Source organism: Misgurnus anguillicaudatus, chromosome 18 (genome assembly GCF_027580225.2).
Source record: "Misgurnus anguillicaudatus chromosome 18, ASM2758022v2, whole genome shotgun sequence".
Classification (NCBI taxonomy): Eukaryota; Metazoa; Chordata; class Actinopteri; order Cypriniformes; family Cobitidae; genus Misgurnus; species Misgurnus anguillicaudatus.
In genome coordinates this window covers 9,272,084-9,294,410 of record NC_073354.2, presented here as the reverse complement: position 1 = coordinate 9,294,410, position 22,327 = coordinate 9,272,084, and the positions used below count along the sequence as shown (strand labels likewise).

At 38.1% G+C, this 22,327-nt stretch overlaps 1 protein-coding gene across 1 annotated transcript; it reads right to left on the bottom strand.

The window, feature by feature from the left end:
* Positions 1-1,104: 1,104 nt before the first annotated feature.
* On the bottom strand, positions 1,105-15,242 carry znf292b (zinc finger protein 292b). The gene is made up of 8 exons (XM_055185616.2): positions 15,036-15,242; positions 10,718-10,872; positions 10,242-10,320; positions 9,936-10,071; positions 9,651-9,853; positions 9,298-9,434; positions 8,701-8,842; positions 1,105-8,607 (listed from the first exon to the last, which is right to left on the bottom strand). Exons 1-8 carry the CDS (start codon positions 15,195-15,197, stop codon positions 1,699-1,701), a joined length of 7,923 nt encoding a protein of 2,640 aa, XP_055041591.1. The 5' UTR covers positions 15,198-15,242; the 3' UTR covers positions 1,105-1,698.
* Between the last annotated feature and the right edge of the window lie 7,085 nt (positions 15,243-22,327).

The following is a 22,327-nucleotide window of genomic DNA, read 5'->3' as shown; positions in this document are numbered from 1 at the left end:
GTAAAGCTTTGTTTTAACCTTCATATTAACAAATAATTTAAAACGTATTTCAGGGGCAACAAATCCGTTTCTAATTTTACATCCCATACGGCAAAAAATATTTTTTTCTGGCCAAACAAAAAGTTTGAATAAAATGTATAAAGTATACGTATAAAGTCTATATGTTTGTATAAAATTATAAGTATATTTTTTCAGTTTCCGGTTGTTTACAGGTTTGTAAGATACATTTTTCTTCCAATGCAAAGTGAATATTTAAATGCTTAAAAATATTAAATAATATAAAAAATACAAAAATGGGCAATAATATATGTGAAAAATATTTTCAATATATATTTCAGTACATATATTTTTTGGGCATTTTTTGTATATTTTGAAATATATCTAAAATTATATTTGAATATATATATATATATATATATTTGCCATATGGGATTCAAAATAGCCAACTCGTAAAATTGTACAAATTACTGTGAGATCTGTTAACAGTGTTTTCATCAAGTGGTTCTTTCAATGATTCTCTCTGTTATTTTATAGTAAATATTGTAATTTTACAGCTTGATAACGTTCTCACTTGCCTTCATTATGTATGTAATGGCATCATCCAACCTGCTCTCCTTGTACACTCTCAAAAAAATGTACCAAAGTTGTCACTGCGGTGGTACCTTCTCAAGCAGTACACTTTCGTACCTAAAAGCCAGGTGCACATGGTACCGCTAAGGTACATACTTAAAGGTACAAACCGGTACCTAAATAATAGGTATTAGGGCCTTATTTAAAGGTACCACCCCAGTGGCAACTTTTGTAACTTTTTCTCTGAAAGTGTATAATGGCCACTGAAAAGATCGATACTAATCGAATTTTGAACTACTCGGATCAGGATGATGGTTAACAGAAGTGCAAAAAATCTAGACTAATTCGCTCTTTCCTTCATCTCCCTGTGTACTTGCTAACACTACTTGTTAACACAATGTTGTGACAAAACTTAAAATATTGTACTACTGGCACTAAAATGAATCGCCAGTCACTTTGGAAAGATGCATCTGCTGAATGACTAAATACGTGTAAAAATCAAACTTTGTCATTAAGAATGAGTCCAAGACAAAGTAAGAAAATGCAAGCTGTATTAAAGTGGTATCTATTAAGTAACATACAGACTGCTGGTGGCAGTAGTTGATCAAAGAACCAGACAACATTTTTGACAAATTTTTAAATTTACAAGGTAAACATGACCAAAACGGTTACAATTCTTACACAGCACATAACCTCAGAAATGATCATGAATCACTTTCAGTTTGGATAGAAAAAGTCCAATAGAATATTACAAAGTCATGAGCCTATCCAATACTCAAAACAAATAATAAAGGAACCAAAATCAAGGCAAGAAAAATGTGCTGATGGGCTTTATATAAGGACACGCATGCTTTAGAGGTATTTCATCACCTACTGCAACTATCACGTGAGGTTAACATACACAAGCTGTCTTGACAAGTTATAAACATCATACTATAGGGGTCATTAAGATCAAGGGCACGTAGTGTTTTCTACAATTAAAACAAATTCCACAGCTCCTTCGACGAGCAACAGCTGTTCTGCATTCAGTCCATATGCAGTCATACCATAGATAAAACCATTTGACTAGACACCGGTTTGCAGCAATGAACCTTAATCCTGAGTTCTGACAACAAAAGTTTATGTAAATTAATTTTCTTTTTCAAGAATCACTGTGGGTCGCATTTCATGAAGCTGTTTGAGCAGAAGTTCAAGGACATCAGAAAAGACTTTATGCACTTCAAACGTGACATTGCTGAGAGAAGTCAACTTTTGGGGATTTTTAAATTCAACATGTTGGAGGACATCCCGTGAGGGCATTATTGCATCGGATCTTCTGCACACCACTGTCGCGGTCTTTAGATGGAAAGCAGCCATCCGTTTACATGAACTTCCATTTATCGGTACTGTTGCCTTTCGCTTATTGGATGTCCTTGATTCCTTAAGAAACTGAAGAAAGGACACCTCAAATCCCATGGGCTTGAACGAATTCAATGGTGTGTTTTGATCAGAGACATCCTCCTGGGTCAGAGTAGCGCTAGAGGAGGTGGAATCAGAGTTTACGTCCAGATAATTCACAGCACAGCTTCTCACGGTCCTCGGCCTTGTCGTCCTGTTACGTCCTAACGATCTGTCTGTTTTGCCATCGCCTTTGCGTGGGCGTCCCCTCCGGCGTTTCACCACTACCGATATCTCTGAACACGTGTCTGTGGAAGGCTTAATGTCCGACAGATCTGCATCCTCCGTGCTTTCTTTCTCAGATGTGGGTTTTGAGAACTCAGATTCGCTCGGACCCGGCTCAACAGTTTCCTCGTTATCAGACGTCTCGATTGAGCTCTCCGCAGATTTATCAGTGTCGTCACTTCTGGACGCGACCCCTTTATATCTGGATCGGGGTAACTTTTTACAGTATATAAAGTTGCTTCTCTGTTCCTCCAGGTACTGTTTTGGGAGACCATGCTGCAGGTAATGTTTCATTATATTTCTTTCTGAACCGGTCACAGTTTCACAGCCCTTTATCATACAAGCGTACTGCAGTTGTAATCTTTTTGTGCACATCGCAGAAGCTTCTTCCTGTGTTTTCAAAATGGGCTTTCCATATTTGGTCCAATTGTTTTTCTTATCTTTTTTCTTTTTCAGACACCCCTTTTTTATTGGCTTCTTGTTCGTTTCGCGGTTTTCTTTTTCAACGACGTCCAAAGGATTTTTCCTTGGACGACCGAGTTTAACCCGCTTGCCTTCTTGTGGGTTCATGAGCAGTCGTTTGTAAACATCATGGTGTTTCTTCATGGTGTGCCGCAGTAGATTTGACCGTGTGCTGTAAGCACATTCACAACCCTCCACCTGACATCTGAACAAGCCCTCCACAGCATCAACTTGAGAGATTTTTATATCTTTATGCTCTGTATCGACATGATTGACGTACTTCCAGAAGCCTGTAAAAGTCTCAGAGCAGTCTGGCTGATCACACTGAAACCGGCCCAGATTGATGCTACACATCATGGCACCTGCTTTCTCGAGGGTTAACTTGTGCAGCTGAAGGTAATGCTGAAGCAAGTCTGGAACTGATTGGAAAATACAAGAACAGTCTTTGACTTGACACCTGAACTCATCCACCTCCTTAATTTCACTATCTGGAGTGTCCTCATTCTCCTCATTCTTACTCTTTTCCTCTGTCTCCTCATCGTTTTGCTCATCTTGATTGTTCACCTCAAATTTAGGCAAAGCCGACTGATGCACCGCTTTGTAATGTAGAATCAAATTCTGCTGAATTGTAAATGCCGCCACACAGCCATGGTGAACACAACGATAAGGTCTGTAGGGACTAAATGCATCATCATTTTCTACTTTTTTCTCTTTTATTTTTTTGGGAGATTCTTTTGGCTTTGCCGGTCGGGGCTTGCTAGGTTTGGGCTTCATGTCAACTGACTTATTTGCTTTTTTTGCAGGTGCTGACGGGTTTTGGGTTAAGGGAGGCATAGGTAGAAGTTCTTTAAGAGGGGAGCCATGCACCTGACCAGGGCACCATGTATTAGGAGGCTGATCTACTTTTGGATTTACTGAAGAATGACCAGACACAATGACTGAAGGCTGTATAGGAATCGGAATTTCCCAAGTTACTGCCTGTTTTTTTATAGCAAGACGTTTGCCTTGAGGAACGACAGCAGGTTGCTGGACAAGTGATGGGATGACGCATTTAGATTTTTTGATTTTATTCACTTTCAAGGACTTTGATGTAACTGTAGCAGCTTCTTGCTGTTGACGCACATCTGGAAGTGGCATGTTATTCACTTGATTGGACACAAATTCTGGCACTGGGCAAGGGCTTCCTGTGTCACTCTCCTTCGGCATTTGAATCGACTGATGATTCATTTTCATTTTCTTCAAATCTTCCTGTGAAAAATTATGAATTGTTTGATAATGAGCTCTGAGGTTGGAGTTGCGTGTGAATGCCTTGGAACATTTTTGACAGGTGAAAGGGGCAACATTAAACTGGTCTTTTAACTGAGCGAGCATGTCATCTGTGTAATTGTGCAGTTTGATGAGATGTTTAATAAGAGCATCTTTTGTCATTGCTCTGTAAGTACAACCCTTTGCATCACATCCAAATGGTTTCACAAAACTTGGTATCTCAGTGGGTGAACCTTTGGACTCTACTGGCTTATTAGGCTTCTCGTCATTCACGGTAGGACCACTGACAGTGCTGCTATCTTCATTGATATCTCTGTCTAGGTTAAGCTTCTCAAAAGCCTTTTGAATTTCTAAGATTTCGTCCACTTTGGCTGTGATTTGGTCATTCACAGCAGGTCCTACCGAGGCAGAGGACTTGGTTTGAACTAAGCCCTCGTTCGGATTGATGTCTCCCAACTCCAGAACAGTTTTGGCAGAACTCCCAGCAGCATTTCCCAAAATTTCCTGTTCATTTTGAGCCACATTCTGAATAACGTTTGAGCTACGCTGCATATCTCCAGTCACCGGACTTGCTACAGACATTTGCGAGCAGGGACTTTCAACACTTGATTCACCAGGCAAACTGCTGGGTTTTTTGTTGGGGTCTCCAGCCAATATCTGTTCACGCAGTCTTTCTTTGACACTCTTTTCAGACACTAAATTATGAGCAAGACTGGCCATGGCTGCCAGAAGTCCATCATTTGATAACTCATTTGCATTGACGACAGATGTTTTGTCCTTGCTCTCTTTCATTTTATTTATACTTTTAGCTTGAAGAATTTGACTGACATGATCTGAAGATCCACTACCCGGAGAGGATGCAGAGTGGTCCTCAGCTAACAACTGAGAAAGAAGAGGATCGCTAAGACCATCATTAAAAATAGGGTTGGACAGCTCTGGGTAACTTGCTTGTAGTTGATGTTTTACACTATCTGTGTGCTGTATAACACTAGTTTCTGACATGCGATTGCTTTGAGTATACACCCTGCCGGCATCAGGAAGCATCTGTTGTTCTTGTCCAGAGCTCACACACAAATTTGATGTGCTTTGCCTGAACACTTCTTCTATCCGTTTATCATTGTTCGTGTGAATGGAACCATTAGCTTGGGGATAAGTGACATTGGGAAATAGTTTCGGATCAAGAGGGCCTTTTACTGGTGGGTGCACAGACAGTTCCAGGTTCACATATGAGGAAGGTGTTGGATGAGGTGAATTGAGAAGATCAAGAAAGGAGCTGGGAAGATCATTCGTTAGGTCAGTTTCCTCAAATGATTTGCAATAAGAACGCTTTGATAAGTGCCCTCCAAGAGATTTAGGACTTGGAAATTCTCGAAAGCACCTGCAACAAATAAACTTTCCATCTTTAATAATGGATGGGTACTTTGTTTTTCTGTTTCGTTTGACCTTTTTCTTTACCTTGGCGTCTGACACATGTCCAGTGTTATTATGAGAAGAACTCTCATCTAATGGGGCAGCTCCATTGCTTGATAGTGGTATATGTAAATTTGGATCCTTCTCCCTTTCCATCTTCACAACACACTCAGTGTGTGTTACTCCAGAGAAAGTATCATTGCTTGTTTGTTGACAGTAGGAAGATACGGATGAATCTTTAGGAATTGAACTGTTCAGTCTGTCAGTGTAAGAGGGTAACACAGACGTTTGAGCAGAGGACAAAGTTGGATTTGCTACAGAATTACCAACTCCCATCATATTAGGACACATGACTTGTTGAGGTGGATGGATGTTGCCAAGTGAATGCAAACTGTGATTGGTGGGTCCATTTAGCTTTTGAACACTCTCCACTGGTATTGGCGCAGGTGAAATGTTAGAATCATTCTGTGATTGTAGAGTAATATAGTGCATTCCTCTATGCAGGGGATTTTCACTAGAAGCTGTGTCCAAGTGAGGAGTAAAATTACTATTTGACATGGTGTTCATGTTTTGAGTCATTGCCTGGGAATGACATGTCTGTTGTTGGGGCAATGAATTGTTCCTGGAGTCCCATGAGTGGCCAGATGGCATTTGAGACTGATTTGTACCATTTCCAAGTTGAGAGGTCACAATGGGATCCAATATGTTGTCCATTCCATTGGTTTGGATATGGCCTGTGGGGGGAGCAGTTATATGAGAGGTGACAGAAGGAAAACTGGGGTTTATGCAGTTTGTTGAGAAAGGATTAGGTTGACTAAGGTGGTTCTGTGTTTGAACAACAGGGACAGGGACTCTTTGACCCATCTTGTCTCGTCGAACTGAACTGACACGTCCTTTCATAGAAACGGAACGGGGTGCCACATTGTTCTTCTTCGCTAGTTTCCACTGTGTGTAAAAATCAGGATGAACAGCCTTCATGTGCTTAGTTACACTCCTGTAAGAGCTATAGTCTCGAGTACATGAATCATGTGGACATTTGTGTCTTTCTTTTTCTTTCACCACTTCTACAGCGCTGTTTGTGCCTGCCGGTTGGACAGTTTTCATTTCAGATGTTTGTCCATTACTTGGTGGTAATGGAGCTATTTGAAGCGGAAGTGTTTGTGAAACAGGTGGAACCATCTGACCCAGTGACACAAGTGGCGTTGCACTGTGACAAGACTGTGTTTGTGGCGTCATGTTATTAGGGTAGATGTTTGAATACTGCGTCTGAATCTGACCCAAAGGATTGGTACTGTACTGCCCAAACACACCATTTGTATTGTTGTATAATAAAGTCTTACCCGAATCAGTGGTTGGTAGCTGGTCTTGCAAAACATCTGTCGCTGGAACAGGCAGAAAGTCCTCTAATAAGCTCTGGTATGAAGATGTAGAGGGAATAGGATCTGAATCATTCATCAATGCCTCCAGGAGAGATTCCTCTGGTCCAAACTGATTTAAATGTGACATGTGCGCACCCATAGCTGCCTGGGTCAGATGGTCATTAGTTTGAGGGATCTGCTGATAAATGGGATTCTGTTCTTGCGGTTTAGGTTTACCTATTTCTGGATTCACAGACCCTTCAGAGGAAACTGCAAAAGCAACGTTTAACATTTTTTCGACAGAATGCTTTACTAACACCGTGGCTGACGGACGGTCCACAAGAGGATCCATGCCAATGCCATTTAAATGCGTGACCAAGGCAGGGTCTGGCTGATGCAATTGTTCTTGATAAGGTTCTGTAGGTTGGCTGTCAGTGCTCTGGCCTTCCTCTTTTGTGACGTGACCCTCAGTGTGGAGATCTAACTCGGCCTGACAATGAAACACTTTACCACAGTCTGGTGCTTTGCAGGTAAATGTTTTGTAATGCTGTGCCTCATGGTCATACAGTTTATAGGCTTCATGAAAAATCTTGCCGCAACCTGGAAACATACACTTAGCCTTGAAGATTGGGTGTTCTTTTTTATGTACAAGAAGTTCAGCATTAGAGTCAAAACTGGCTTTGCAATTAAGCTGTATGCAAATGTAGGGTTTCGTGCCACAGTGTACCTGTAGGTGATCGTTCAGGTGATCAACGCTGACAAACTGACGACGGCAATACTGACACACTACTTTTGTGCTCTGCATTTCAAGGAAGCGTTTTGCTTCTTCGTTGTCACCGTGATCTTTTACGTGAGCAAGAAGATTACGAAAGTATTTAAATCCCTTCCGGCAGCTCTGAACCGGGCAAATACTCCCTTCGCTACCATCCTTTAAGTCCAAACGCTCAGAGTCATCTGCATCTCCATTAAGGAGTTTTTTGGAGTCCTTGTTGCAGTTGTTTTTTGCTTTGGTCTTTCGCAGCTGATTTTCACTTTTAGCTTTCAGAGCTGCTATGACAGGAGCGGCGGTTTTTGGGTTGGCTAATTTCTTACTCGTGTTCATCGCTGCCAGACGTTCTTTACATGAAAGTTTCACATGCGACGCAACGTGTGGTTCGAGAGTCTCTCTTGCATCAAAGGTCTCTAAACATATTGGGCAGGTGTAGTGTCCATCCTTAAAGTGAGTCTGCGCATGTCGCACTATTCTGTGACCGAGAAACTCCTTATCACACAAAACACAATATTGCATGTAAGCCTGCCAATTCCTGAACCGAGCAGAAACAAAGCCCTTTTCTCTCAACTTTTTAATCTCTCTGTTCTTCTGCTTCTGATCTGCTATTTCATTCAGTTCATTAGTTGTATCCAGAAACCGCTGATTCACATCCTTAAACTCCCCACCGAACAAGTTTGCCTCTTCCTCTAATGCCTCAGGGTCACCATCATTTAGTTCATCAATAGAGGACACAATGGAGGCCTCCGCTCCCATAAGACCCAAACAGTGGCGTTTTAATGTCTTCCAGTCCCAGAACTCAGGGTCAAAAGGCCATTGGGTTTTGAGGACTAAAATCAGGTCACAACGCAGTGAGTTCGGTACTGGTAGATGTTCCTCCTCTAGCTTCTGGTCTGGCTCATTGTAAAGAGTCTCCACCGCGTAATAGGAGTCAACCGTCGGCTCCAAGAGAAACTGTGTCAGCTGGCAGGCCCGTTTAACCTCCAGGTCTGAGGGCAACAGGCAGGAAATGGTTTTGCAGACTGTGGCCTTGGTGCTATCTTCACACGACTCCATTCGGAGAGCTCGTATACACATCTCAATGCAAGTCGGCAGTCCATCTTTATCCATCTACAGATAGATAAAGGTTTGGTTAGTGTTTCCAAGACATTTAAATGTTTTTCTAAAATAATTACATGAAGCATGAGATGAAAAAAGGCACACCTCCGACTGGACGACTTTAACGAAAAAGAGTAGATGGAACACAGTTTTGGACAGAAGCGACATTTGACGACATCTGTCTAAAAAGCCTTGCTCTGAAGGTTCTAATCTCTTCAGTAGTTTGCCCCAGAACAGAGTCAGCTCCCTGCCAAGAGAGCATACAAGATCTTTACATCAAAATATTTAGAATATAAATTATCATGCATGTTTTTAACTAGGGCTGCACAATATCAAAGACAATTTTTGATGTGATAATAGATATGCAATAAAATGTTTGTGAAATCAATTTGAACTTATTAAAATGTTTAAATACTAAAAACCATACATTTCACATTTTTTTTGATCGTTGATCATTTTCCACACGTCAAAGTATTCCAGACCGTCTGATAAACTTTTACTATACATAGCCTTTGGAAGAATTCAAATTATTCAGTTATTGCAAACTATTATTGCCATATAAACACCTGGGATATTTCAATCATTTCGGTTGTACTGCGCAGCCCTGTTTTTGACAATGAGCTGAAATTTCTTATCAAGGCGAATGTTGCATTATGAAATTCCACACTTATCTTTTTAACGCTGGTAACTTTTGTAACTTACCAAGCACAGTAAGAATCCTCTTGAAGAATTTGACGGGTCAAAAAACCAGAACACAAAGTAAACGCAGCTTTCTCATCACCGTCTGCCTCAAGGTTGCAAATCATCTCTAAAGCATCACGACAGTCCACTCTCGAGAGCTAAAAAGAAAAAAAGTCATGTAAAAGCCGTTTCATTTGTGTTTTAGGTGTATGAAAAACAAACTCCAAGGACCTACTGACGAAAACTATCAGAAAGTTCAAGTTTGAATTCTTAGCTTTTTAATAAAGCAGAATATTTATTGAATGAAGCTCTGAACTAAACCAGAATGATGGCATGCAAATTCATAAGTACATATTCCCAATTCAATGTCTTACCTCTTCCATTACAATTTCCTGTGGAGCAATAGTGCACAAACAAACCAGGTATGTCTGTTTGAAGTGTCCATTTTCTTCAATTTGAGAGATCTCAGCACAGGCCTTGGCCAGCAATGCAGCCTGCTCAACACAATTCTCTTTGATCAGGTGTTTGACTCGCAGCATAAGCAATGTTGGTCCTTCAAGAGTGAGGAACTCATGAACTAAAGAGATAAAAAGAAGAATCTCAGACTGCTGGTGTCGGTTCCTCGATTGATTTAAAGAGGAAAATGAAGATAATCGCACCTTTCTCTTGAGCTGGCGTTTCATTTTTAAGGATACTCTGCAGTGTTGGATTGGTCCATATGCCTTGCTCTTGTGAGAGGGTGAAGAGCATCATCAGCTGGGAAATTTCCTTCTCCTGCACCGATGAATGGGCAATCTATACACAAGTAGTAGCCCACAATATAAACATTATTTTACAACCATTAGTCTTGAAACCAATACAAAATTAGTAGTGAAAGGAAACAGCATTTGCTTTGTTTGTTTATCTGTCAGTTTAGAATAACAGTCCAAAGATGGTAAAGCTGACCAATGCATTGTTTAATTTACCTGAACAGTTGACCTAAACCTTTCCCACAGTGCATCTGGGACATTCTGGTGCAGAGATATCAGCAACTCTACACAACTCCTACAGAAGGAAAAATAACACATAATAACTGATTAACATATGACCATGCTTCTTCGGGGGACATGCCCATAAAAGAAATGATAAGTGAGGTCTACCCATGCTACGTTGGATGTACCCATGTTCGAAAAAAACTTGTATAAACCCTGGCGAAGTGCATTCGGCACAGAAATACTCGTCACACGTTCAACTGCTTTTTTGACACTTTGCCTATGTTTAGCATGAGGAATCCCACTCTTAAATTGTGTTGATAAGTCAGTATTCGTACCATGTGCATAATTCAGATTGGTTTATTGTTTGAACCAGTCTATCGCACAGCACTAATAGAGAAGTAAAAGTATATGAAATAAAAACAGAAACAATCAAGTATTCTTACATAAACTGTTAAGTGCATACTTACAGTGAAAGTCTTTCGAGTACGACAGGCACCTTTTCACACTTTACAGAAAGGTATGAGGTCACCTGTGTAAAGCTGAGAAGAGCGATGACGTAAACCTCCAGTACTGCTAATGGTTCCTCGTCTATCTTCCACAGACTGGCAAACTCCACCAATGCCTGAAATGATCCCAAGCAAAGTGGCCATACTCGATTAACCATTGGTCATTAGTCAATACTGCTTAGTTGGTCATTACAGACAAATCCCTAAAAAAATCCACTGAAAATGTATCTCAAAGTACTGCATTTTAACACAATTTCTTTACACATAAAGGGGCCCTTGATTATGATTTCACTTCTTAAACTTGCCTCACATGGGCACTCTGGTAACAGTCGCAGGAAAGTCCATACGTCCATATCAAAGGGTTCATTATCATCAAGTGTTATTTTTCTAGTTGTTCACCTCGCTTTCTAAGTCGTTGATGCACTGTTTGTTGTAATTATATCCAAGCAGCATACGAAGGGCACTTTTCCTGTCCTCACCTCCAGCTTGTATCTATGGCGCACTTTCAGCAAAGATACTTATATTATGGAAATGGCAACCTTCTGAATTCTACCATTAGAAAACCTGCAACAGTCAACTTGGCTAGCGTGCAGCGCCTCAGACAGTCAATAATGATCAGAGATATCTGTTGTGGGCGTTCAGTGTAACAACAGTCAGTCATAGTCACTACCCACAATGGAAAGGTGCGTGACGTTTCTGGACAACGTGTGGTAGGTGGTTAGTAGGGATGCTCCAATCAGGATTTTTGCAGCTGATACAGAGTACCAATATTTGCTGTCTTCATGATTGGCTGATAACAATGCCTGGTACTGATTCTTCAAGTTGATATGTAAACTCTTTGATGATATATAACTTTTATGACATTAGGATTCATTTTATATTGTGATGACATATCATGGTAGAGTTTTTTTATCTTTTAATAAGTTCTTTATGTTATTAAAATATTTAATGCCATAGGACCCAAGCTTACTGAAGACAAACACTCAGTGATGAAAATATGACAATAAATAATAACGCATATATAATGTGCACCCTATAAACACAATCAACCCTTCAAAAACAGCCGTTTTTCTTACATAGTTTTGTTTTTGTTTAATAAAAAACATTTGTTTTGAACCAATAATTATTGCATTATTATAATTTTTTTATTATATATAAAAGCATTATATATTATTATAATTTTAAAGGTTATTTGAAACTTGTACTGCTGTATGTTTTCGTGTCTTTCATGGACACTTTAAAATGCGTTAACCAACATGTTTGCTGTATTTGCGCTTCTCTCACTGTGCACTGGTTGCTAATTGATCATGTCATCAATAGGCATGGGCCGATTACCGGTTTCAAGGTAAACCGAGGTTTTAAACAGTCAAGGTTTCAAAACCACTAAAATGTTCTGTGATACCGTCTCCAAGGTTATGAGCTGTGTTTATACAAAATTCATTAAATCATTAAGTCATGTGATTGATTTGATGTTTACATTTAATATACATTACTAAAATAATATATATATATTTTTAAATCATATTTTAATTTAAAGGCTTTATTTTTACCTGGCATTTGAAAATAACACGCTAAAGTTTATCATACCGCCAAAATCTTATACCGGCCCATGCCTAGTCATCAAAGACCTCATTGTTTAATAAAATGTATTTGGTCTTTTCATTTGTTCGGCGGAAAACTTTCGGCTGCCGAACACTTTCGAACAATTGGTAAATCCCTATTTATTACCCAAAAAATGTCTAATTACTTCATTACCAATTACCAAAAAAAATTGTTAGTGACAGTCCTTATTTAGTTAAAACATTTCAGTTTCCCATTTATATATTTTATCATTAAGATTTCTTAAAAAGTGTAAAAATCTCATGTCTCATTTTGTGGAGTAAGTGTCTCATCACACCCCTACTTGTGAAGTCTGGCATCACTACCGGCTTTTGGCACTGATCTGTACTGTATACAGTAGCCGTTTTTAACATATGCATAAAAGCTGTAATATGAACATGACCATTTACAACATACCATTGAAGCATTAAACAAGTCTAATCATTTGCTTTAATCATTATCCCAAAACACAATGTATTTCATTTCTTAAATGCACACACAAACATCTAAGGAGGTTTGTTAATTCAGGAAATCAGGCACTAAAGGTCAAAGGTTTGTCAAAGGTAAGACTTCCCATGTTCAAATATAAAGCAGACACCTTTTCTCAATGTTGCTTAAAAGAGTACAATTCTACTAAGAAACTATAAGTATGTCCAGAAATAACACAATATACATTAAACTAGAATTTTCTATTTTTGTTTACACAGACCCACCAAAGCTTATGTTTAACAATTTCTTATGTCATGCACATTTATTTGTCAGACTACAGAAGCATTTTGCTGGTGCAGTGTGTCCATCTTTATAATATGAGATACAAGCAGTTGTTTCTCTCTGCAGGTTACAGATCAATGTGTTTTACGCTTGATATGACACGCAAGAGTCACACATTAGGACTCTGAGGTTGTGCTAAATGTATCTTTAATACCAACTCTCAGTGTGAGATAAGAAACATGTTTGATAAAGGTAAACAAATGTCTATGTGCATTAGGATTTGCAGTGTAAATGGATTTGAACTGATTTAATATCAACTTATCAGTGGTATTAATGAAAAATGATTCGTAAAAAACATTCACCGCTTTTAAGAAATTATAGACTACCACAACTTAATTTTATCTCAAGTTAAGGGCAGAATAAACATATCACTGATAAAAGGACTTATTCATATGCACGATAGTAGATGGATGGTCAACAAACGATCACAGCAAAAACACAACTGCATGAACACTCCCTTACTCATCTCATCACAGTAACATTAACATACAACTACACACAAAAACACTTGTTGAACTACAGGTAATCAGCGATCTTTTCTCAAAGTTTGATAATGCTATTCTCATCTATTATCCTCATACACTACCTCTATAAAAGTAATAAACAATATCATCATGCTGATTCAGAAAATACAGATGGGTAAGAGATTAAATCACAAAATATTGTTTCAATTATTATTATTATTTGTTTTTTTTTAATACCCAGTGCACATATTCATATGATATGTTAAAGCCACAATATGTAAGATTTTAGTAATAAAAATATCCAAAAACTTGCACAATGTGATATATTTTATGAAGTTGTGTACTTCCCAAATAATCCCAAGAGTTACCAAGGATTTGTAAATCCATAATTAATATCCGCACTACATCCTTCATCGTTCCACTTTCCTTTAATATCATTAAGCTTTGCCTTTGTTATTGCATTGCTGTGCAAAAGCAGCCTTTAGTCGCATAAAGATTGTGAATTGTAGATTTGGGGGGCCCCATAAGGTTTTAAGGGGCCCCCAGAAAATTTCAAATACAAAGCAAAAATGGTAGGGGCGTAACGGATCACAGTTGATCCGTACAGAAACCAGGTCTGTGTTTATCTTAAAGAGACAGTAACCTCAATTAACCTTTTAACTTTACTTTGTTATAAATGTTTGTAATTTTTTTATTTGTTCTTATTAGATTTTCCCCACCCCTTTTTTTGTTGATCCAAAAAATTATCCGATCCATGCCTCAAAAATCTAATGTGATCCGAACCGTAAGTTTTGTTATCCGTCACACCCCTAGGGAAATGCATTCTAGATCAGGGGTCCCCCAGAAGGTTTTAAGGGGCCCTTAGGAAAAATTCAAAGCCAAAACACAAAGCAAAAATGGTAAAGGTCTACAGTGTAGTCAATTATTTCTGTTTGGAAATAATTTATCTACTGTTTAAATGAATCATGAAAATATATACACCTCTCATTCACTGCACTTTATCATTATCATCATCATCATCATCTGTCATTCACTGCACTTCATCTTCACCATCATCATCTGTCATTCACTGCAGATTATAATAATACGTTTCATTTATAATGCCCTTTTCTCACACCCAGTGATGATGATGTTTTGCAATGGCTAATAGATGACTATGTGACGTCATTAATAGATAATATAGATGTTTAACAGTGACATAGCGTTGATTCTGCAGCTTTGCGTGCGTGCGCTGCGTGCTTGTTTACAGTGCTGCGCGTGATGCACACTGTAGCCAAATAACGACACCAAAAACGCGACAAATGCGCTACAGACGCATTAACGCATCAATTATATCCCTAGTAATGTTTTTAGGTAGTCATGCAGCGGTTCTCAGAACCGTACTTATTGTATTTGAGTTGCAGGGCTGATGTTTGTGAGTGTTGTGTCGGTTAATCTGCTCTTACCTGACAGAAGTCAAAACAGTACTGCGACGTGCACTCGTCCCGAGACTCCGTGCTGCTTTTTAAAGGCGCCGCTATCTCGTCGAGTCGCGCTGAGAACGCATTAAAAGCGTCGGAAGCGTCGATCCGCTCGCTGCGGTCCTGCTCGGCCTCCTCGTCCGCCATCTTCACTTACAATTCCGCCGCGTACGCACAGCGCGTCACGTGACACCAAATCCCTGTACGTCATTACGCACTATGTGAGTCACGTGAGTCACGTCACGTGCTGTATTTATGTATTTTTTTGAGGTTCCAGTTATACATAAGAGTATTGAGGGATTCACTGCTGTTTCGGGCCTTAAAATTAGTCTAGATAAATCTTGTTTTCCCTAAAAGTTTGCTCCCTTAGGCAATAGGCGTATAGAAGGTATTCCAGTTAAACACCAGTTAACTTGGTATAGTTATTTGCAAAAAATGAAAAACAAGGAAGCCAATTTTGAACCAAGAAACAAAAAATAAATGTAATTTGTGGTTATACATCTGTATAGCCTACATTTCTTTATCTTAAGATGTGCCTCCTATTGTGATAAAAAAAATGGATAAGATATTGTATGACTTTATCTGGAGAAAAAAGCCCCATGATTTAAAAAAGAGGTCATGTGTAATATTAAAGAACATGAGTTTCTGAATTATATTACACAGTTATACTTTCAAGATTAGATGGTTAATAGAATTTATGAAGAATAAAGAAAGTGTTTGGAATGTATTTCCTAAATATATATTTAACTCTATTGGGGGCATACATTTTTGTTGAAATGTAATTCTTCTGTTGATAAAATTCTGGTTAAACTGGCCGGTTTCCATAAACAGGCCCTGTTAGCATGGAATTTGATTTAAACACAGTTTCTCATCACACAGTTATTGCATTTGGAATAACAAAGACATATTATTTAAAAACAAATCACTTTTCTATCAAACTGGCTCAATGAAAGGATTATTTTGGTAAAACAGTTGTTAAAAACAGTTGTATTTGTTGTCATATGAATATTCTTATTATGTTTTGGAAAGATTTAAGCTTAATATTTCAAATGCTTGCGAATTTTGTGAATAGGAAAAAGAAACAATTTTGCATCTGTTTCATCGTTGTATCTACTCAAGACTTTTTGGGAAAGATGTGGAAAATTATATTAGTAGAAATTGGTGTATTTGATGTGTTTTTTTATTTTGAGAGAGATCATTTGGAAAGTAATGAACAATATATTATACAGTTATTTATTGTATTAAGTACCATATACACAAAACAAAATGGGTCCTTTGTAAACCAAATCTGTCATGTTTTATGAATGATTTTAAGTTATACAGTACCCCTTTGGAAAAAGTAAGAAACAAAAAAGCTCTGAAAACATGTAATATTTTAAAAGCACTCAATTTATTTATCAAACTATGTGATTGATTATACAGCTTGTTCATGTGGCATTGAGCAAAATGTGTTTTTTTGTATTTGATGTCGTTATGCAATAAAAAAGGACAAAAAACAAACAAAACAAAATGGGCCCTTTGTAAACCAAATCTGTCACATTTTATGAATGATTTCAAATTATACAGTACCCCTTTGGAAACATGTGTGATTAATACCTCTTATTCATGTGGCTTTGAGGAAAATGCAATTTTTGCATTTAATGACGCTACATAAAAAGAACTTTTAATACGGCCAACAAGTGATTAACAGAATTAGATAATAGATAAATCCTGTGAGCATAAACTAAAGGCAGATGATGCTGTTCTGATATTTTTGTGTCCACTTTGTTTACATTGAATATCTTACAGAAATCAGACATTATTTAGAGATGTATAAGGTTAAGTGATTGTGTGTGAGGTTGTTTTTTAATCTTAAAGATGTTTTTTTTAAATATGCATTGTGGATTGTATGTATCTATTGTTATGTTGTACTGTATGAGAGCCTTTTAACCAAAGAAAAATATAGATAGACAATAAAGTTTCTCTGAACTCTCTGAACTCTGAATATTTGCTGCAAATGCATAATGTAGTACGGAGCCTGGCAGAAAAGAGAACAAGTCCTGCAAATCCATGATCACGGTATTGTAGTTTGTCCCCTCAGTTTATACACCGTACAACTTATTAAACTGTTCCCTCAGTTTTACAAATGTATAAACCGTATGCACGCTTTCGCAATCCATCCCCACGGTACTCGTGGATTTGTAGTCCCTTATTTTAGAAATTGCTTGTTGCTTTTATTTATGCTTTCCAAGCTTCCTATTCCTGTTGGATATTTTCAAAAATTAATGAAGGTTTTACTGTGTTGAGCTTCTTTTTTATAAAATGGACAGTTCTGGTCCTTCATTCTGATTGGTTGAAACGAGTTCTTAGCCTTGATAAAATACCCGGTAACCCCACGGTTCAGACCGCATTACATAAGAATCAATGCGTCACTGTTGCTACGTACTGATTTATGAAAATAAACACCACAGTCTTCAATCATTTTTTAATTTTTCAACAATTGCACAATTATGGCGATATGCAGATAAATGTCAATAAATATTGTTAAGTCATCTCGTCAATAAAGAGAAAGCGATTTCCTGAGGAGTTCTTTAACCTCAAATTCATATTTCCGCTATTATCCACTGAGTGGCGATCTTACCCAACTTAAACACTGACGCATTCACTCAAGACTAAAAACAGCGTGTTATGATCATGGCTCTGAATCTGATCTCTTACAAAAGTTCTTCACAAAAATGGAATTATCTCCGCTTTTAGCTGAAAATTTTATAGGTGATAAGAGAACAAATGAAGGTAGGATGAAACGTTTTTATTTTTTATTTTTTTGAAAGCGGAGTGTCTGTTCTTTCATTTGATATATTATATGTTTATTTAAAGAAGATAATTTTTCTGGAAACCATTGAACTAAAACTGGATGGCAACTTTTTTTAAAAACCGTGACGGGGAAAGAGTTAAGTATGCTTCCAAGCATATTTGATCATCACTTCAACAGTTGCTTGATATAAATGGTAATGTATAAATTAGATGAATGTTAATTTATAAAAATGATCACCACAGTCTTTAATCATATTTTCATTGTGTCTTTGCTGCATCTGTGTTGGTTGGGAACTGCGCTCTGTTTTAGCCACACTTTATTCAGAGTAATATTTGTACGAATATAATTACAACTTATTTGTGTTTTATTTTATGAATTCCTGCTATGCATATGATTTAACCGTTTTATAAAAGCAATAAGCCCTGCAAAGCAGTGGGGTTACAGCATTTTATAATTGCTAATAGGGTTTTAGGCACTTCGCTTCCCGTCGTGCCGAACAACGCCTAGCTGGTAACCCACTGCTTCGCGGGGCTTATTGCTTGAGTATGTAATTAAAAACGTGCTTTAGGTTGTATATTTATATTTAAGCTGGTGAGCTGGTTTTAGCTGGTCTTCCAGCTTGGTTTTAGCTGGTTTTGCTGGTGTAGCAAGCTGGTCTAGCTGTGTTTTTGTCACTTTTTAAGATGGTCTGTGTTTTGGTCACTTTTTAAGCTGGTCTAGCTGTGTTTTGGTCACTTTTTAAGCTGGACTTAGCTGGCCAAGCTGGAAGACCAGCTGACCTACCAGCTTGACCAGCTTTGCCAGACTGGGAGGACCAGCTTGGACCAGCTAAAACCAGCTAGAAGCTTATACTGGTCTTCGCTGGATTATTCAGTAGGGGGATGCTACTTTCATTTGTGCATTAAACATAGCATGCAACTTTAAATAGTTATGCAATTTTATATAATTATTTAAAGGGGCAATAAGTAGGATTTACCCCCATCTAGTGGTGAAATTGTATTTTGCATTCAAACGAACAGTGCTCTCTAGCGCCTCCCCTTTCCAAATGCGTGTTGCAACTACGATAGCTGTTATGTAATCGCTGATCTCCTTGTCTGTTGCAGCTAGTTGAAGTGTTCTGAATGAAAAAGCGTTGTGGAAACGCGTTGGTAGGCAAGTGCTTTTTGTCCCTCTCTGCTATTATAGTTTATCAATACGGCGGAACGATATGGATGCCTTTTTGGACTTACCAGTTCAATGTAAGTAAAGAGAAGAAATTCTAATCTTACAAAGAAAAGTCAGATCACTGGTAGAGGTCATTTGACACCAACGAGGACATATTTATGAATAAAGACATTGATTTTGATTAATAAAACATTTAAAATCCTACTTACAGTCCCTTTAAAGACTTATTGGGTTAATATGTTATCATTAAATAACTATGTAAAATTGCATTCAGCCAAAGACCAAATGAGAGAATATGGCATTATTTGTATTGTATTGGCTTTTACCTCTTTTCCTCTCGAAAAAGTTATAGTATTGTCATTAATTGAAGGAAATTGAGCACTCGCTTTATTACTGCACTTTGTTCTTGTCAGTACATACAACAGAATAATTAAGTGTTTTATGATGTCATTTTTTTATTGTAAAATTTTTTATATTGTGTATTTAATTCAGAGAGATGTTTCTATGTGTTACAAATATCAGTAGTGATATCTCACAACGTGTTTTAACAGTCATGTCACACGAAAATAATCATCAAGTGCCCCAATTTATAGTGAGCAGTCCTTACCTGCAGTTCCAAATGGTGTTTTTGCATCCTTTTAAGGGCACTTCAGGTAGGAGAGCATTTGAGTCCGTGGATGTGTGTGTGACCATCTGCTCTGGTGCCTTTTTCCAGTCACAGATATGTGACCATATGGCTCAAGTGTTTAAAGAAGCCTCCCTCACCAACAGTGGCGGCCGGTGACTTCTTTTTCGAGGGCGCTCGATGCGAAGTTCGTCACGACATGTATGTAGCCCGTCATGTGTGTGGTTCTTTTTTTCAAAATATGTGGTCTGCACATCGAGAGATCCTGTGTGCATCACGTGTCTTGTCAAAATAAGTGCCCGCTGCAGATGCGTCTAAAAGGTTTATGATAAAAGAGACGCTTGTGTTTGCCAGAAACTCGCATAATCTCATGCGTAATCAAAGTTTACTGTTAAAGGAGTGTTTTGTGTGTATTTTGTGAACGCAAGCGTCTTTTTTTATCATAAACTGTTTTGACGCGTGTCCAGCAGGCACTTATTTTGACAAAACACGTGCAACAAACACATATTTTGAAAACGCAAGCAACACACACGACACTCCGAACACTTATTTTGAATTAGCGCCCATTGGACGAGCAGTCACGAGCCGCCACTGCTCACCAAATCTAAAATGACCAGTAGGTGGTGGAATGATACAAACAGTGATGCAGTTACTGTTATGTTATCAGTAGAATACTGCACGGCTGGGAAGTGCTCTTAGCCAATCAGATTCGAGAACCAGAAAGAACTGTTGTATAATCATTAATTAAGCATCAGGCAAGCAGTCCTTGTGTGAGTCAGTAGTGCTGCAGGAACAGCACATTTTAAACATAAAAAGGAATTGCCGGAATGGGATGCAAATGATGAGAAAAGAGAAAATTATGTTTTCATTAATCTGTTCCCCAAGTCTGATTTAAATGAGTATATTATCATATAATAATTACAATTGCCTATCTTCTTCCAAAGTTCCCATTACACAAACTCTGCCCATCTGAATCAGGCACATGGATGCGATTGAAATTCAGCTAAAGTTTTAAATGAGCTCAGGAAGCTTGACAGAATTGGGGTGAGGTAACATGAACTGGACTACAATTTTACTACAACATGAAACCAACAAACTACATGGCAAAGCTTGATGAAGCCATAGACATTAAAAAAATAACCATTGCTACTCCTGCTACATCTAATATGGTCGCATCTTGCCACATCTAATTTGCCGGCGCCGCTGACGTATCGTAGGAGCAGAACAAAAGTGGCCAATGGACGGCCTAGGTATTTTGGAGTGTTTGGAGCTTATTGTCTGAAAAATTTAGATGAAGAGAGCATGACTAGGTTCACAACACTCTTATTTTATTTTACTCCATTCAGTATCAACCACAGAACATTGACTCCTGCAGTCTCTAGTGGGCTGGCTCAGTATTGCAGTATATTAAAGGATAATTGCGGTATTTAACACTTTGAGTCTCATTTCTGGTTTGTTTTGGATGAACTACAGTGATGGACACAAAAAATTTGACAATGGGTCGTGTCTTTATTTTTTGACTCGTTTAGAAGCGTCTCTTGACTGAGTGGTTCGTTGGTTTTTCGGAAAAATTTATTCTGAGAGAAACCGAGCGAAAAACTACAACCACAGCGGTGGAGTGATATATCAGCGAGCAATGAGTCTTCCAAGAGAAGTCAATGGAATTTTACAAAATGCCAGATAAAACACGACAGAAACTGTATTTGCTACACTACTTGTTTTTAATCATGAACGAACACCACAAACTACTCGGTGAGTAGCACAGTTTTGAAAATGAACGTTAAGTGTTGTTTTAATGACATGTTTGTGCATGGCTCTTGACTTCCATTCTGATGATTAAAAACAAGTAGTGTAGCGAAATACAGTTTCTGTGGTGTTTTATCTGGCATTTTGTAAAATTTAATTGACTTCTCTTGGAAGACTCATTGCTCGCTGATATATCACTCCGCCGCTGGAAACGGAAAAGGGGTTTGTTTACATGTGGTTGTAGTTTTTAGCTCGGTTTCTCTCAGAAGAAATTTTTCTGTGAGTAGCACAGTTTTGAAAATGAACGTTAAGTGTTGTTTTAATGACATGTTTGTACATGGCCCTTGACTTCTATTCTGAAGCAGTCAAGAGACGCTTCTAAACGAGTCAAAAACTCAAGACACGACCCATTATCAAAATTTCAGTGTCCATCACTGTAGTTCATCCAAAACAAACCAGAAATGAGACTCAAAGTGTTAAATACCAGAATGATCCTTTAACATTAACACAGGATGTAACATTTCTTTAAAGGAACAGTATGTAGGATTGTGTCCAAAACTGGTACTGCAATAACAAAACTTGTGGCTAAAACTGGTACTGCAATCACCCAACTGGTGACCAATACACAACATGACAACATAAACATCAGTTGAGGGCTGCAACTCCACTTGAATGACAATATCCTGGCCAGACTGTTGTTAGTGATATAAGTATTTGAACGGAAAATTATATCTTAATGTCTAGTGACATATCAGGGCCATTTTATGATTAATTGATATAAACTTCTTACATACTGTTCCTTTAATGTCTATGGATGTAGGTCTAAAAGAGCGGGGAATGATGGGAGTTGTAGTCTTCACCTCCATCGCTGATGGAAATCAATCTAACAGGACTCACGTCGTCATGTCGAATACACTGATGATTTCTACAGCAGTAAATCCGAAAACC